General features: G+C 41.9%; 1 protein-coding gene across 3 annotated transcripts; it reads left to right on the top strand.

Annotated features, from left to right (window-relative positions):
- Nucleotides 1-622: 622 nt before the first annotated feature.
- Nucleotides 623-15,024, top strand: LOC120453009. Of its 3 annotated transcripts, none has more exons than XM_039637523.2 (7): nucleotides 623-1,295; nucleotides 10,348-11,324; nucleotides 13,495-13,732; nucleotides 13,846-14,060; nucleotides 14,150-14,255; nucleotides 14,407-14,604; nucleotides 14,646-15,024. In XM_039637523.2, the coding sequence occupies exons 2-6, from the start codon at nucleotides 10,476-10,478 to the stop codon at nucleotides 14,556-14,558; spliced, it is 1,560 nt and encodes a 519-aa protein (XP_039493457.1). In that variant the 5' UTR covers nucleotides 623-1,295; nucleotides 10,348-10,475; the 3' UTR covers nucleotides 14,559-14,604; nucleotides 14,646-15,024. The 3 variants fall into 3 exon arrangements, with proteins under 3 accessions (XP_039493457.1, XP_039493456.1, XP_039493454.1); XM_039637522.2 differs by having other exon boundaries at nucleotides 14,659-15,024; XM_039637520.2 differs by having other exon boundaries at nucleotides 14,675-15,024.
- Nucleotides 15,025-15,879: the final 855 nt, after the last annotated feature.

Genomic DNA, 15,879 nt, shown 5'->3' on the forward strand with positions numbered 1-15,879 from the left:
CCAAGACGCGACATAGCTGCTGGCAAATTGTTTTAGTAGTTCTGGATCAGCAGGGGAAACAGGAGGAGTGGCAACAAGACAATCGTCGTCCTTGGAAATTGCGGAGGATGGAGAATTGCGGAGCTGGGGGCCAAACTTCTTATTGTTTCATTTGATTTGCAGAAATTAGATTAGAAGCAGCTAGCGAAATAGGAAAACAATAGCCCATAAAAGTTGACAAAAAGTAGTGCGGCATTGCGCAGTGTTTGCTTATATATTCTTGTGGTATTTGTCTCTCATAAATAATGTAATTCGATTCTGCCAAGTAATTATCAAAACTGTGTTGTACACAAGGACTTGTTAATATAATTTATCCTGATCCGTAGAAAGGACTTCAATTAAAGGCCACATGCAAAAATGCAAATTCCATCAAAAGTGGTAATATTATCCCAACTGCATATATGTACATATATGTATATGTATATGTATATGTACATGAAAAATTAAAAACTCGTAAAAGATTCTTAATCGATTTAACTATATTTTCAAATAGCTTTATTTTTTAGCTGGCAATTAGCATTTTATTTGTTTCTTATGATCCCTTATTTCCACAAGGAATCATGTGTTACCTTGTCATTTATATTTATAGTTTTAACCGAAAAGGAAGTTTAAAATTTGTTAAAAATAAGTGATCAAAATTTTAAGTTAGCCTTTCAAAAAATGGCGTGTGATTCAATTGGTACGTTGATTTTGTCAGCTCTTCAGGAAAAGGAGTGTCCTGTGACTTTCCGGGAAATTTTAGAAGACGTAGCCTTTCAGCTTAAAGTGGCAAAAATGCATATAAAGCTCGGCGTAGTAGTTGCATTGCGACTTGGCATAAATCGCGGATTAATCCTTAAGTCTGGGCACCGATTCTACGTGAATAAATCAGTGAAAAAGGAAGCCAAAGAGCCGACATGTCCCACAAAACTTGTAGATCGTATCGTCGTATGCCCACAGGATGAAACCTTGCTTAATAAGGATGGAGATTTTGTTGAAGTTTTGACATATTCCGACGATGAAGAGATTATGGTGTTCAATGTCGTAAAACAACAGAAGAATGAATTGCTTTTAAATGAGTCTAGTCACACAGGAACCACGGAGAACATGTCAGTGACGTCAAGTTCCAGTGCTAAGTCCGAAGTATGCAATTCAGGCGAAGGAGACGATATGGAAGTTGAACAGGGGGAATCACAAAGGTCAAATAGCAGTATAAAAAGCGAAGAAATTTGTTCAGATGTATCCATGACCGATGTCAGTACCGGCAGTCTAGAAAGGTAAACTTTAAGTGTCGTATAACTTGGAGGGTTTGCTAATTTCAAAGCAGTGAATCCCATTTTCAAGTCCGTGGTAAAATATCCTCGGAATCCTTTAAACTCTTTTAACCCAATCGGGAATATAAAAACTATTTTTTTTCACCACAAAACTGTTTACATACAATGCACATTTAAACTTTAAAACAAGTACCCGCACCTCTTAAAGTGAAAAAGTTTCAAAATGGCCCACAACCGTTTCCGCAAACTGTGAGAAAAACAGTTTCGCAAGGTCCTTAACCTCATTGCTCCATTAGCAGAAGCAGCTGCTCATTCCTTCGACTGCCCAATAATCAAGGGAAAAATAAAACAATTGAATATAGCTCTTTTATATAACTCCGCGTCGCCCCTTTGGCTTTGCAGCCCCACAAAAATATTAACGAAATAGAAAACATGCCAAAAAATGTTTAATAAACACGTTTACAGCAGTGCGAACTCAACCCTTTCTAAGTCCCTTATACGATTTCCCCACTGAGCTGCCCTTTTGTCCCTTTATTACCACTCCCAGCAAAATGCGCTTTTGCAAAGTTGTGAGTGCAACTCGTTATGCCAAAATGCGGAATGGGCCAACAAAGCAGATGCAAGCCAACTCAAACTCCGAGCTCCGAAACATTCAACATTATAATGCGGCCAAAGTTTGTCTTGCTGCCCTGCCGGCTTTTGTTCTCTCGAAATGCTCATTCAGATTTTTCGAAAATTTCTGGGGGATTCTGTGGATTGTGGAATTCGGTTTTTTTTCTTGTTCGGTTTGCTTACATAGTGCCGGATCCCTGCTAATTTTGGGAATGTGCCTGCAAAGTCGTTGGGCCTCGAATCAAAGCGGCCTACAGGTTGACTTGGGACGACCTTTCCTTCCTGATCGCCCCTGTCTTCTCGCTATTACACCTGGCCAAATGGCCAGAATCTTTTAAGGCTGCTCTATGGGGTCGTGATGTCATGTCCTGCTGCCTGTCGTCCAGTGTCGTGTGTGCGGTCGTCGTTGCGAGGGCCAAAAGTGTTTGCTTACCTTCATAAATTATAAATGGGTTTGCGGAGAGACCCAAACAACAACATCAGCAACAGCAGTATCCCTTAGGCGGCAGGACACAAACACAAACACACACACATTGTCAGTTGACCTCAGCCTCGGCAGGTCCTGTGATGACGGAAAATATTGTAACACAAGCAAAGTTGGGCCAGGCACATGACAGTGCCGCAGGTCAACAAATTGTCCAATGGTGGAATAATGTGTGTCACATGGGTTTATTAGATGCCCAGGAACATCGCGGGCTTTCAACGAAATCGCATGTTTTGCGGTGCAATTCTCTTGAAATGTCTTATTTGGACTTTAAATAACACTGAATAATTCGTGTAAAATTCTTACATATAAAGGTTGGCATGTTCTTGAAACAATTACATTGAAAGTTGCTCTTGTTGCATATGCAAAATCACTTTGGGACATAGAAATGATTTCTATCTTTAATACAATTAAGGTTTCGATTTAATCTAAAACAAAAAATCCATTATAACTACAAACAAGTGTTCTACAAACACTTTTTCTTTAACTCGGTGAATTAAAGCATTTTTAAATAATTTTACTTCTACATAACATATTTCATGCAGTAAACAAAGATGTTTCCGCCATCTTCTACAATTGACTTCCTTCAAAAGAAGCGATTTTTGTTTCGCAATTTGGCCCACTGTTCCTCATCCGCCATGCAACTAACCATTTCCTGTCCACATACACACAATCACGCTCACAATGTAAGCCGAATGGCCTTGATGCGCTTTTGGCTCGCAAAATGTGGGCTTAAATTATTCAGAGGGTCAGGGGTCAGAGGCGGCTGCAGCTGCGTCGACGCTTTGGGCAATCAAAGACAACAACAAGTGTGTGTGTATGGGCCATTTAATTGCTCAGAGAATATCAATGGGGCGAGGTTAAGGGGGGGATAAAGGCGGAAAGGGGCGGAAAAGGGCAGAAAGGGGCAGTGAACGAGCGACAAAGACCCAGCGAGAAATGACCCACAAATGACAAAGTGCAGCGGCAGTCAACGAGCCTTGTCTTTATTCCTTGCCGAAGTGTGAAAAGAACAAGACAAACCACCGAAGAAATAAAAAAGGATATACAACGCAAAGGACCCAAGGGGCTTCTTTGTGGTAATTTATGAATCGCAGCATGGGGGCTCCAGAAAGGAGGTATACGTACCATATCCTGGCTGGAGGCCCCTTGAAAAATTATTTCATTTCTGGTCAACATTTGGTTACTTATTTATAGCTCCTCCGCCCCCACCAGCTTCCCTTTCCTACAGTGGGTATAAGACTTGGTGGAGCTAAATATTTACCAAGAAAGCCATAAAAATCAACTAGATAACGCAAAAGTCTTATATTTGTATGATGTTGAGATTTCGCATAATTATTTCCCTTGATTTATTGAAGGCAACAGCACAAAGTGTAGACAACGTAGGAACCATGGCTTTAATGATAGCAAATTATGTAAGAAACAAGAGTTGTACATAGGTACAATTTATTTAAACTTTTTCTTTAAGCTCAAAATTCAGTTAAAAAAAATAAATATATCAGAGTAGCTATCATATTATTATAGGTAATATCTTTTTTTATCGATTCACGAATTGTGATTCATTACCCATTCACCCATTTCAAATTCACCTAAAATTAGATTTCGGAATTTTTAAAACTTCTCTAACCCTAGACGTGTTTGTTTTTAGAACACATTGTTATGCAACCCTTCTCGCTAGAAAGCCAAGCAACCGCTTCATCCACTTGAAATTCAACTAAACTGAGATATCCGACTTTTTCTGCTTTTAATTTCCCTGAAGGATTTTGCCATCCAGCACAGCTCACTAAACATCGCCACAACCCCACTGATTCATCTTCATCAGCTTGAACCTTTTGTATCATAAATTATTTATTTTTATGCATATTGCGATGACATTTGATCACAAGTGCTTGGTTTTCCCATAAATATTTGAGTAAAAAATCAAACGAGGGGTCGAAAATTGTATTTAAAGTGGCATTTATCAAATCGATCAATAAACAATTACCGAATGCCAATGCTCATAATATAAATAAATAAACCAATTGCTCTCGCACATTGCAGGCATGAATTCTTATGGAAAGTATCTGTGTGTGTGCTGTCACACAGAAACGATGTCTACGCATTAAAGATACATTTGGATGAGTGTGGGTGCTTTGAGTGGGTGAGAGCTGCCATGTTCTATGGCATTTTGTTATTCGAGTGGCTTTCGCTGGCACAAAGGTGGGGGAAATGTTTGTGTTTAGTGTGAAATGGGTCTGTGCCGCCATTATCCGAGGATTCATTCAAAACTGAAACATATGTTGGCTGTCACAGTGAAAATTATACAACAACCGAGCAACGAGAAGGTTCTGCAGCTCTCGGGTGTTCAATATGGCCTCATCCAGGCCCCCTTTCAATACCCCCCCTCTGTCTCTGTGGGCACACTCTTTGTCGGCACACCCAGTTTTCTCGGTGACTGTGCTGGCTCAATTTATTTTTATGGCGTCGTGTTCGCCGGTCTACGTGTTCCCAGCAAACAGCCCGAAAAGTAAAAACAGCAAAGAAAGCAGCCATCCTGCCCGTTGTCTTTCCTTTGAGGTTCATTTCAGTTTCAGTTTCAGTTTCGCAGTAAATTGAAATTGGAGCAGTGCCCAGTGTTGCGTATACGCACTGTTGTATGTGGCACGTTGCCTGGTGCGCGTTGCGTGCTGTTAGCCTTTCGCTAAAGTAAAGTTGTTAATGGCCGCGCTGACGCTACGTATTGCTTTTATTTATATATAATTTAGGTGAACTCGGCGACAAAGTGAATGCCAAATGCACTTTTTTAAAAGCATCTGTAATTAATTATGTTATCCTTTTAAGCAGTGCGTCCTTACAATACTGCTTACTGTACTTTAGTAGTTGTCTTTTTTGTATAAAATCTGTTTTAAGGAAATGAACTAATGAACTAATTGAGTATTGGAAATTCTTTATGTACTTTTGTATATAGGAAGTAACAGAAGTTTCTTAAGCAAAAGTCAAAGTTATCCAATTAGTCATTACGAGACTAGAATGTAGTCTAATTTGATCTCCTTTGAGGTGGTGCGCTTTCCTATTTTTTCACCCTCTCCTCGAAAGTTGTTTTTCGCATAAGCATGCACATCCCCAAGGCCCACCATTTGATGTGACTCCCAGCTTGTAATTTGGCACATTTGAACTTTAATTGCTTGGCGGCCCCCAAAGGGGACTCATTAAGATTGCCAGCCCGCAGCTGGAGCAACACAAATCTGGCGACACAACTATCAGGCCCAGAGTCTCGACCACCGCCGAAGTTCCTCATGAGTTGGATAGATGCAGCAATCTGAGTCCTCGGGCTCGTGTTTTATGTGCACTCGAGGCGGCTATAATCCAAAGTGCTCCCCGGTGAAAAGTTTTCTGGTTTATGCGAGAATGTGTGTTGCTCCGCTGCTGCTCAGTTGCTCATTTTGCTGGCTTTTCCACATAAACACCAGCGTTGGCGGATGCGGGCAGGATGCGGATGGCGTTACAGGTGCGGATGAGCTTCAGATGGCCACGAGTCAAGTGGCTCTCCGTCTTCTTTTGGCCACAAGCGCTTGGCGCTTTAATTACGGCCGCCACCATTTTGTCCTTCCAAACAACCATGACTTTTTATTGGACATGTAATTACTGCGTGTGCTTTCGGCTCGTGGGCCCACGCATATTTTTTATAATTACATGAAAAATGAAGACCCGCAGCTGATGCGCGTTTCCCGAGCATCCTGAGTGAACTGATGCCACGCTAATGATGCACGTGCCACGAAGATTGCGCAGATTAAGACCTCTTGACCTTTGGCGAGACGAAAAGTTGAAAGTGCCTTGAATTATAAAATAGGTACCAAAGTACTTACTTGGCGTACTATGAAGACCGAAAATTAATGTCAATATTAATATAATATATATATTATTATGGGTTACTCAGTTTATGCTAAGCACATTATACAATTCAGCATGAATTAAGTTTGAACATATTAGTTATATTTTTGATGTTTGAAAAAATCCGCTAATATTTGCCATCGTTCTCCAATAACTTTTTTTAAATTGATGCAAACAACATTCAAGCTGTTTTTGCGCAATAAATATTTGAGGAATAATTAAATTTCAGTTTTTCTCCTCGAAAGTTAATCAATAGTGAAGGGAAAAACTCGTGCTTCCAACAAAATCAAATCATTTTGTTTGCTCTTGCTTTATCATCCTCTATCTTTCGCTTTAGCCTGCAGCATAAAAGGCAAAATCCATGAAATATTAACTAAGGGGTCAGAGTGGCAGGACGAGTACACCATATGGGCCAGTCTGGACCGTATCCCCGCCCCTATCCCTATCCCTTTCCCTATCCCATCCCCATTCAAGTCCGTCATCCTCCAGGTGACTGCGTTATTGGCCGTCCAGGGCTGCATCATACAAAGTGAAACATGGCACATGGCACATGGCACATGGCACAGTGGGAGGGCTTACTCGCTTTGGAGACCATTAAAATGGAATAGTTGTTCGAATGGCTTTTGTGGGAAAAACCTACGCACACACGCCGCAGGCTCAGCAAGACTTTTCGAAATAAACACTATACTTTTAATTAATTGATGACATCTGTGTACGGGTGCCCAAGGATAGGTATTGGTTTTAGGTATTGGCCAGGTTTAATTGAGTTGTCCTGAACAGGAACATCAAATAGGTGCGTGCCAGTTTGCCAAACGATACGTCTGAGCGGTATTATTGCTGGGTATAAAAAGCAAAGGGTGCATATGCAGTAGTAGCTGTAATTTTCTGGAATCAAAGTAAGTAGCCAACATCAGCCATGTTAGATCTGTTAGGCTCAACATCTTCAGCACATTTCCCTGTAAATATGTATTAATTTGAAGAGTTATCAGACTATTTGTCTCTATGTTTTCCTGTTTAGCATAGCCCATTGTCTGACTATCGCCACTACAGATGACATCGGGGATGCTTATGAGCTTTGGCCTAATGTCCGAAATGGTTGTTCATTTTGTAGTGGCCTAAACCAATTCCAGAATTTACATAACTGCTGGGCATGGTACCACCGGTAGCATGAATGCCAATTTCCGTAATTTTTGCGTCTGCCACTAGCCTAATTTGTGAGCATTACTATTCCGCTGGCGTTCCAGTCCAAGCCGGCTTAAATATGAACTCCAAGTCCCGCCTGGCCCACAAGCTGTGGGTCGCTTATGGGGGTACGGATTTGGGCCGCTGTCCCTGGAAACGGGCAATTCTGGTTGAGGAAAACAAGAAAACAATTTGAGTGTTATTGCACGTTTCACTCTTTTTGCCTCGTGTGTGTGACTGACTGTCGTCAAGTGCTATAAATGGCCAGATCACACTTTTGGCCGAGAGTAGGCGCTTTTCCATGGCAAAACCAAGCAAACCAAGCAAACCAAGCAAACCACACAAACCGAGGACACGGAAAAAACCCAGTAAATTAATCGGCTTTGGGGTATAGTTGCTCTTCCTTTTTTTTTTTGCACTCTCTCCCCTACAAGGACTTACAAATACCCAATGCACCACAAAAATAAATTCCCTCTTTTGTGTTTGGCTAAGCAAATTCCTTTGAGGGAAATCAAAACCGATTTGATTGCAGTCTAAATCGGTTTTAATTGAAAATGCAAACTCTGCCTTGAGCAACCCGTGCCGGCTTTACTTTTTTCCAAACCCTTTGGGATATTCCATCTCGAAACACCAAGCAAAAAGGACACAAACTAGAAGGCAAAAAGTCTGCCACTCTGGAGTGGATTTTAAATTTACTATTTTTCTGGCAGTGAAATTTTCAATTTGCATTTTAACCAAAATTCGCTTGCAACCTTTTCGTGGCCAACGAATTGGGCCTGGGTGGACCTTATCAACACAACCAAATCACACGCATTCGTTCGAAATGATTTCGTGGCGAAATTTATGCGGTTGCCTTGTGGACTCCCTTTTTTTTCACTTTTACCTCCACTTTTTTGGCTTTTCTTCTGTTTTTTTTTTGTCTTTTTTGTGTGCAAGCAGACACGTAGAATTTCAGGGTAGCCGAAAGGTAACGAGTGCGGCTGAAATTTCTTGCTCAACCTAAATCAAGGCTCTGACAAGCACGTGAAATGAAATAATTTAAAAATGCAAATTCTATTTTATCAACCCACTGATATCTTAGCCCTGGAAAACAGAACCAAATCCCAGTCCGCTCATCTCGGCCCACCTTTGTTGGCCATTGAACTGGCTGCCATTGGTGGTTGGTTAGTTGGCTGGTTGGTTGGTTGGTTGGTTCACCGCAAATGAGTTCGTTTTCCACTCACGAATATTTCCGACTTTATTGGGGGGATACGACAGGAAAAATAATAGTGATTTATTTTGTGATGCTGATATTGTTGCCAAGGTAAATTTGCAATTGATGGAATTTTCCCAAAGTTGTTTCCGTACTAATAAACTTTTAAGGCATGCATATACTCGTACTCGCATTGAAATCAAACAGTTTCCATAGCAGCTGGACATGCTAACGTTTCTGTTCAGCGTTTTTGCGGTTTGCCAAACTTTCTTTTTCCATGACTTGAAGTGCCAAGTTCAAACTGCTGCACTTCATCCTACTGGCTCCCCGTCTCCTGCCTCCCAATTTAGTGGATGAGTGTCCTGGGGCAACATGTCCTTGCCAGCGTGTTGGGGCAGAAAGTTGCTTAAAATAACTTTATTTGAGTGGTTGTGTTGAGCTAATCAATGGTTGTGTTGCCTTCGCCTAGTCGAAGAGCTGCTCTTTTTCTTTCCTTTTTTTGGAATCTATCGCCTGAAGTTATTGGCTTTGTAATCTTTTAATAAAGTTTTGCCCCAATTGATGGGGCTTTACATCACTTGTAAAGAGCAAAATTGATTTTAGTTTTGCCCATCAATTGTGTAAATATTTTCGCGATAGTTGCGATAAATGAAACAGATTTTTCCACAAATAAATACAAATAAATACAAATAAAAGCAAATTTCATGCAGGACTCTGCAAATTTTGTATATTTACATAAACACTTTTTGCCACTTGGTTGCATTTTATTTGATTAAACGCAGCCACCTGGTGGCAGGCGCAGAAGTGAAGGTGTGGAACTTTGAGTTACTTCAGCCAAGGACGTTTGATGCACGTGTATGTGAAATGATTATGTTGCTAAAGTTACCATTTATTTTGTATGCTTAATTTTCCTCTAGGGCACAAAGCCAGAAACATTAAAAGGAAAAGTTTTAAAGGGAAACAGAAACCGGCAGTGGTAAAAGGAAAAGGCAGCCAAAGCTACAAAAACAAACAACTTTTAGCAGCAAAAGAGTGTGGCAAAAAAATATAAAAAAATTAAAAGCTAAAAGGAAACAGAGAACCAAATGAAATAAAACCAGCCACAGGCGGTGACATTAAGCGGCAAATTTTTATGATTTTAATTAGCATAAAAGCGTAATTGAAAATTAACTGAAACGAAATATGTACACGGGCCGCAGGAAATATGAGTAAGTGTGGGTGACATCGTTTCCACAGCCAAAGAGTGGGAAATCACATTTGTTTTACCGGAATTTTAATTCATTCACCTTGCATAAGCCGATTGCAATAATTTTTCCCAATTTCCCGGCGCTTTGATGTTCGCCGCATACATTAATAACATTTATTTATTTAGGACTCTGCGTGTCAAGCGAACGCATGTATATCCTTGCTAATTTGGTATTATTTTAATATCTGGCCAAAGCGTGGAAACGAATTAAGAAAACAAATTTGAGTATACTTGTTCCCTCGAACAAGAAACCAAATAATATGACCATTTTTTATGACTTTAAATTGAATTCATTCATTCCTTGACCTTTAGCTATTTTTGTGTAATTGCCTAATTTATCTGTTTCTTGATTTCCTTTGTTGTGAAAATACAAACTTGACTTTTGGGTATAACGAACTTTAATTACAAACCACTCTAATTAGCAAGTGTACTGTTTACTTACGTGCTCAGCTTTATTTCTCTTCCACAGAAGCAGTCACCTGCACCAACCCGGCACTGGTAGCAAGTGCTCCAGATCCAGTGGATTTGACACGGGGAGGGAGAAGCACTGAGGGACAGCTTACGACGGCCACAAGATCCACTCTGCCAGATAGTCCAATGACAACACAAAACGATCTAATTACGACAGCCAGCAACTTAGCGACAGCAAAAAAGCCAGCCACAGCAGCCTCGCAGGCAGAAGATACGGCACAAACAGCAGCAGGAACAGCAGCAGAAACAGCAGCAGGAACAGCAGCACCGACAGAGGCAACCGGCTCATGGAGCTCCACGGCCGTAGCCCGGGGCATGTCATCAGCAGATGGAACAGGGGAGGCGATGGCAACCAGCCAGTCAGCACAAATTGGGCTAACTACTCAGGCCACAGTACGGCAAACAGAAGCGCAGACAGCAGCAGCGACACAAGCCGCAGCAGCAACATCAGCAGTAGCAGCAGCATCAGTAGCAGCATCAGCAGCAGCATCAGCAGCAGCAACTGAGACCGCAGCAGAGATGGGCATATCAACAATTTATCCAACATCAACGGAAACGGATGTGCACAACTCCATTGAGCGGCAGGCGGGGCGAAGGGGAACGATGGCGAACGCGGTGCATCCGGGTGTCGCTGATTCATTGACCAAGGGCTTCTCCATACCGACCTTCCTGCCGCCATTTCCCGTTTTTGCGGCAGCGGATCTGCCAGCTTACCGCGCCGCTGCCGATGCTGCCGAGGCGGCCAAGTTGGCGGCAGAGGCGGCGGCCCAGGCAGCGGCCGCCAAAACATCCTCGGAAGCGGTGACAATGTCGCCGGAGGAGCTGCGCCGGCGAACGTATAATGAGCAGCACTCCTACCTGGCCGCCCACCGCGAGGGCGGCGAGGGGGCGGGGTCGGCGGTGCGGCGCAACCTGACAATGCCCGTGCTAAACATCACCGCCCAGATGGGAAACCACGCCTACATGCCGTGCCAGGTGAGTGAGAAGTGCACTCGGAAAATGGCTAGTCCCTATAAGTGTGCTATGAAACTTACCCGAAAATCATGCAAGAATACTACCATTGTTTGCTTAAAAGTGTGCGAGATAAAGTTAATTCAGGGACCTTTATGTCTTTAACATTTTATTTTCCTTTGATTAAAATTTATTGACTGTGTATGGCATATCAAGGTTTTACTGTTAATTTTCCTACTTTATTATAGAGTTTTACTAACCAGAAGTTTCATGTTCTTAACATTAACAATGATTTAAAGTGATTTAACAATGATTTAAAGTCTTAAAAAAATCTATTGACCAGAAAATGGTTGGAAAATCAGCTTTTTTAATACTTTTAGTTTATTTAAGCTAGATTTGTTTGCAGTGCATTGTTTTGTTGTGTGTAGCACAATCCTTTAGACTTGTTTGCCTGTAGGTCGCGGAACATCGTGTGACGCAAGTCGGTTAAGCCTGAAAGGTTCGCTGGGGTAAAAAGGGTTTTATTACGAGATTACGTTTAATTGCGAATATTATATTTGAATTAAATGTCACGTGTTATAAATAGCTGTCAGCCCGTTAAGCGGCTTATGGGTTTATCCTATTAGGGAGCTTTAAAAAAGGAGAATAAACATACATTAAAGTCAAAGCCAAAGCTAAAGTTAAAGCCAAAAGGTCGGACTTGTGCAGCTTAGAGAAAATCAATTTAAAATATCCAAGATCCAAGGTTGTCGCCAGTTTCTTACCAAATAGTTATTAACCCTGCTGCAGAGCTATATCCTCAATTTGAAATCAGGGCAAATCAGGGCGTTATGCAGAGATGAAATTCCCTCCAGCCAAGTTGAAGAAATTAGCTAGACCCCAAGGCCACACACGTCACCAAGGATTTAATTCGAGCATTAAGACTTTAACCACTCAAGGCAAACGACCCTGACTGACTTACGAATTCCTCGAAACTTAAACCAAACGAAGACGAGCCAGCGACAGACTGACTGGCTCAGTGTCCCCCCAGCTGCTTCAGAATTCCTTTTTAATTTCAACGGACCGGAGATAAAACTAGCATTTACATATTGCGCACAGACCCGCTTTCACACATCCGCAGCTACAGATACAGATACAAATACACGTACACAGATACATCTGGATAGAAGGAAGCGAAACACTTATTTGCATGCATACATATTGCACAGTGTATTTTCCATACGGCTACAACAGACATCAAATTTACATGGGTTCGTAGGTGTTTTCTTTCTTTCCTTTATATATATATGTATATATATATAAACGGAGGTGGTATCTGCTGAATGGAATTTAACAAAGAACGAAGAACAGGTCCTAAAAAGAGGCTGGGCTAAAAAAAGTGAATATATATATATGTATGTTTATACTACATATTTATAAATTGTGCGGAATAGTAAATGGCAAATAGAAGCCAGAGTCTGGCCGCTTGTGTACGTCATAAAAAATAAACGTAAACAGAATGAATTGTTGATATGCAAATGAAATTATGCTGATCTGTGCCGGACCACAAGTGAGAGCAGGAACAGGACTGAAACAGGAGCCCTACGAAAATGGGGCCAAAGCAAAACGCCAACTGTGAGAATTTCTTAGCACAAGGAGGCGCCCTACCCTGCCCCCCTACCTCCAGAATCTGCCTTCAGATCCGACCTCATTTCCATTTCCGGCCCTCAGACATTCACTTGGATCTCAGATTCAACGTCCGTTGACGTCGTTTGAGCCATCAGATTTTTTGCTCTTCCGCTTTTGTGCAGCTAACACCGAAACGACAGGCAAACGTGGCCGGATTAGTTTTGCCTGGCCGGGGTAATTATTCATGTATGGATTAGTCAACATCGAATGCAATCTGGGTAATGTGAAAGCTCATTAGCGGCAGATTGGCAGCGATTAACATAATAATAGTTATGTAAATGCTGGCTGCCTTGAGCTTTGATGCCTTAATAGTTGACTGGTTTTCGGATAAATGGTGCCATGGGTATGGGTGGGTCTGATGTTGATTAATCCCTAAAATTCATACTTCATTAAGTAAATCGCATCTTTGATTTATTTTAAGGAAATTTAAGTATCTGCTGAGGTTTTTAAGATTCTCAGGAAGCTGTTCATGAACCATTTTCTTTTAAATTTGAATTTACTTTGTAACAATACACTCCACTTTCAGATACATCGATTGTCGGACAAGCCCGTGTCATGGGTGCGCATGCGCGATAACCACATCATCAGCGTGGACGAGACCACCTTCATAGCGGACGAGCGATTCCAGTCGATATACCAGGAGGACCACGACTACACCTGGTCACTACAGATCAAGTACGTGGAGCCCAGCGATGCCGGCTGGTACGAGTGCCAGATGGCAACGGAGCCCAAGCTGAGTGCCAAAGTCCACCTGCAGATAGTCAGTGAGTGTTTGTCAATAAGCCACTCTTTGAAAATGTATTTTCACTTACTTGCAAGTCCAAAATCATTTGTGGCAATTCAATACGATTAAGGGATTTTTTTTTACCACATCCAGAACCCAAGACAGAGCTGATTGGGGATCAGAGCCGCTTCGTGAAGGCGGGCAGCAAGGTGGCGCTGCACTGCATCGTACGGGGCACCTTGGATCCGCCCAAGTACATCATCTGGTTCCGGGGCCAGAAGAAGATTAGCGAAAGCGACGAGCGGACCGGCTGGTACACGCAGCTGGATCGGAATATATTTGGAACCGTGGGCGATAATCAGAACACGGTTAGTTGGGTGTTTACGAGCGGCTTAGGAGCGGCTATTGGCGGTTAATGGACTAGTTGAGTGTCACTGAGCATAAACATTTATTGTAGATCGGCTCATTAATTATACCGCTCGTGCGGAAGGAGGATTCCGGCAATTATACGTGCCAGCCGTCGAACAGCGTCTCCGTGTCCGTGGACCTGCACGTGCTAAGCGGTAAGTTAACAGCCTCCGGGATGCGGATAGATAGGAGCCATCATATCCTATCCTATCCCATCCTATGGCATCCACCTGAATGTGTGTGGAAAATGAATGATTCATATTAATCGCAACTGTCGCCACCACGACGAATTGCGATGGCCAACAGGTGAATATTCCGCATCGGCCATCATGTCAACGGCGGCAAGGACGGCGAAAGGCGGAAGGAGCACGTTCCACTCGACGCTGGGACTCCTGGGAATCCTTGGACTCCTCTGGGCGATGCAGGGAGCGATGCACACACCACCGACCCAGACGTGACTCGCCTATTGAACGCCTGGTCGTGGCGTCCGACTTCCAATTATTTGTAAGCTTTTGCGCCATCTGCAGTTACGTAATTTAGGTTAGAGATTAATTAAAGGCGGCCTTGTAAATAGCGGAGATGGCAAGCGGAGGGGCAGGATGTGGAGGAGGTGGAGGAAGAGGATTATGAGCAGGAGCAGGAGCAGGAGCTCTGTCGAAACAGAATTGACGGTTCTGTAATTAGGTTAAACGTTACCACAACTCTCATGTCTGCGTGTCTCACATTATCCCCATACCATACGATACCCGTACTGCATTCAATCTAATGTAAAATTCAATTTAAGCAGACCCCATTTCAAGTTGTGAAATCGAATCAATAATTAGATTATTGCCGGAGAGAAATATTATTAAATGAAAATAATAAAACTGAATCATAAAAATCCATCATAAATAGCAGGCATTCAATAAATCATGTGAAACTTTATTTAAATCTGTGTTCTCTCTTCTTCGCCTGCGCTCGGTTTCTGGTTCATCCAAATGGTAAACTATTTATGAATATTATCAGGCTTAACTAATTGATTGGGTGTATTAGTATTCTCTGGCGAGCTATTGATTAAAATGGAAAAACTTTCATTTAAATACATTTCGTTGCCATAAATTTGCTCTCGATGCTAAATGCGCCAATGCATCGAATGAGTTATTTCGCTGGTGCTAACCGAATTAATTTGCTGGGTGGGCGTTCAGAATATTTTGTGTTTTATCTTCAGCTGGCGTAAATAAGATTTAAAGCGAGATTTATTTGAAAAAAATGTAGCAGAAGGAAAAATAGCTTTATTTTAGGAGGTGATTATTTTTTACTTGTTCGATTTCACATTTTAAATAGCTTAAAGGCCTTAAAAAGAAGCACATTAAAGAAATACATTTACATACATTGTAGTTTCTGTGAAAGTATTTGACAACATTAAGCAGAAAAAAACCACAAGTAAGTAAGTCAAGTAAGTCAAGCCACAAGCCATTTTCTGCTGACCCTCAGTTAACGTGAACGATAAAAGGGGCAACCAGCAAACGAATTTCCTCGATGGCGATATGCATAAATAATTTAATATTTTATGGTAATTTGGCAGTGACTCCAACTGGCGGCCTTGTTTGGGGCATCAAAGTGACGAAGGGAAAACAAAGATGAGCCAACACTTATGGCCGCCTGGCCAAGGGGAAAAGCCAAGTAGAGTGCATAAAAATAACACAAGCCATAAACTGGCGAATTCCAAGAGTCATAAAGCCTTTAAGGTAGCCAGTCTATTTTATTGCAGCGGAAATCACATCTCCGTTTTCCCCCAGA

The sequence above is a fragment of the Drosophila santomea genome, chromosome 3R, assembly GCF_016746245.2.
Source record: "Drosophila santomea strain STO CAGO 1482 chromosome 3R, Prin_Dsan_1.1, whole genome shotgun sequence".
In the NCBI taxonomy this organism is placed as follows: Eukaryota; Metazoa; Arthropoda; class Insecta; order Diptera; family Drosophilidae; genus Drosophila; species Drosophila santomea.

Coding starts and splice junctions, on each gene's coding strand:
- LOC120453009 (XM_039637523.2), top strand. CDS start 10,476: ATGACAACACAAAACGATCTAATTACGACAGCCAGCAACTTAGCGACA. Junction 13,733..13,845: donor AGTCCACCTGCAGATAGTCA/GTGAGTGTTTGT, acceptor TACCACATCCAG/AACCCAAGACAGAGCTGATT. Junction 14,256..14,406: donor GGACCTGCACGTGCTAAGCG/GTAAGTTAACAG, acceptor GATGGCCAACAG/GTGAATATTCCGCATCGGCC.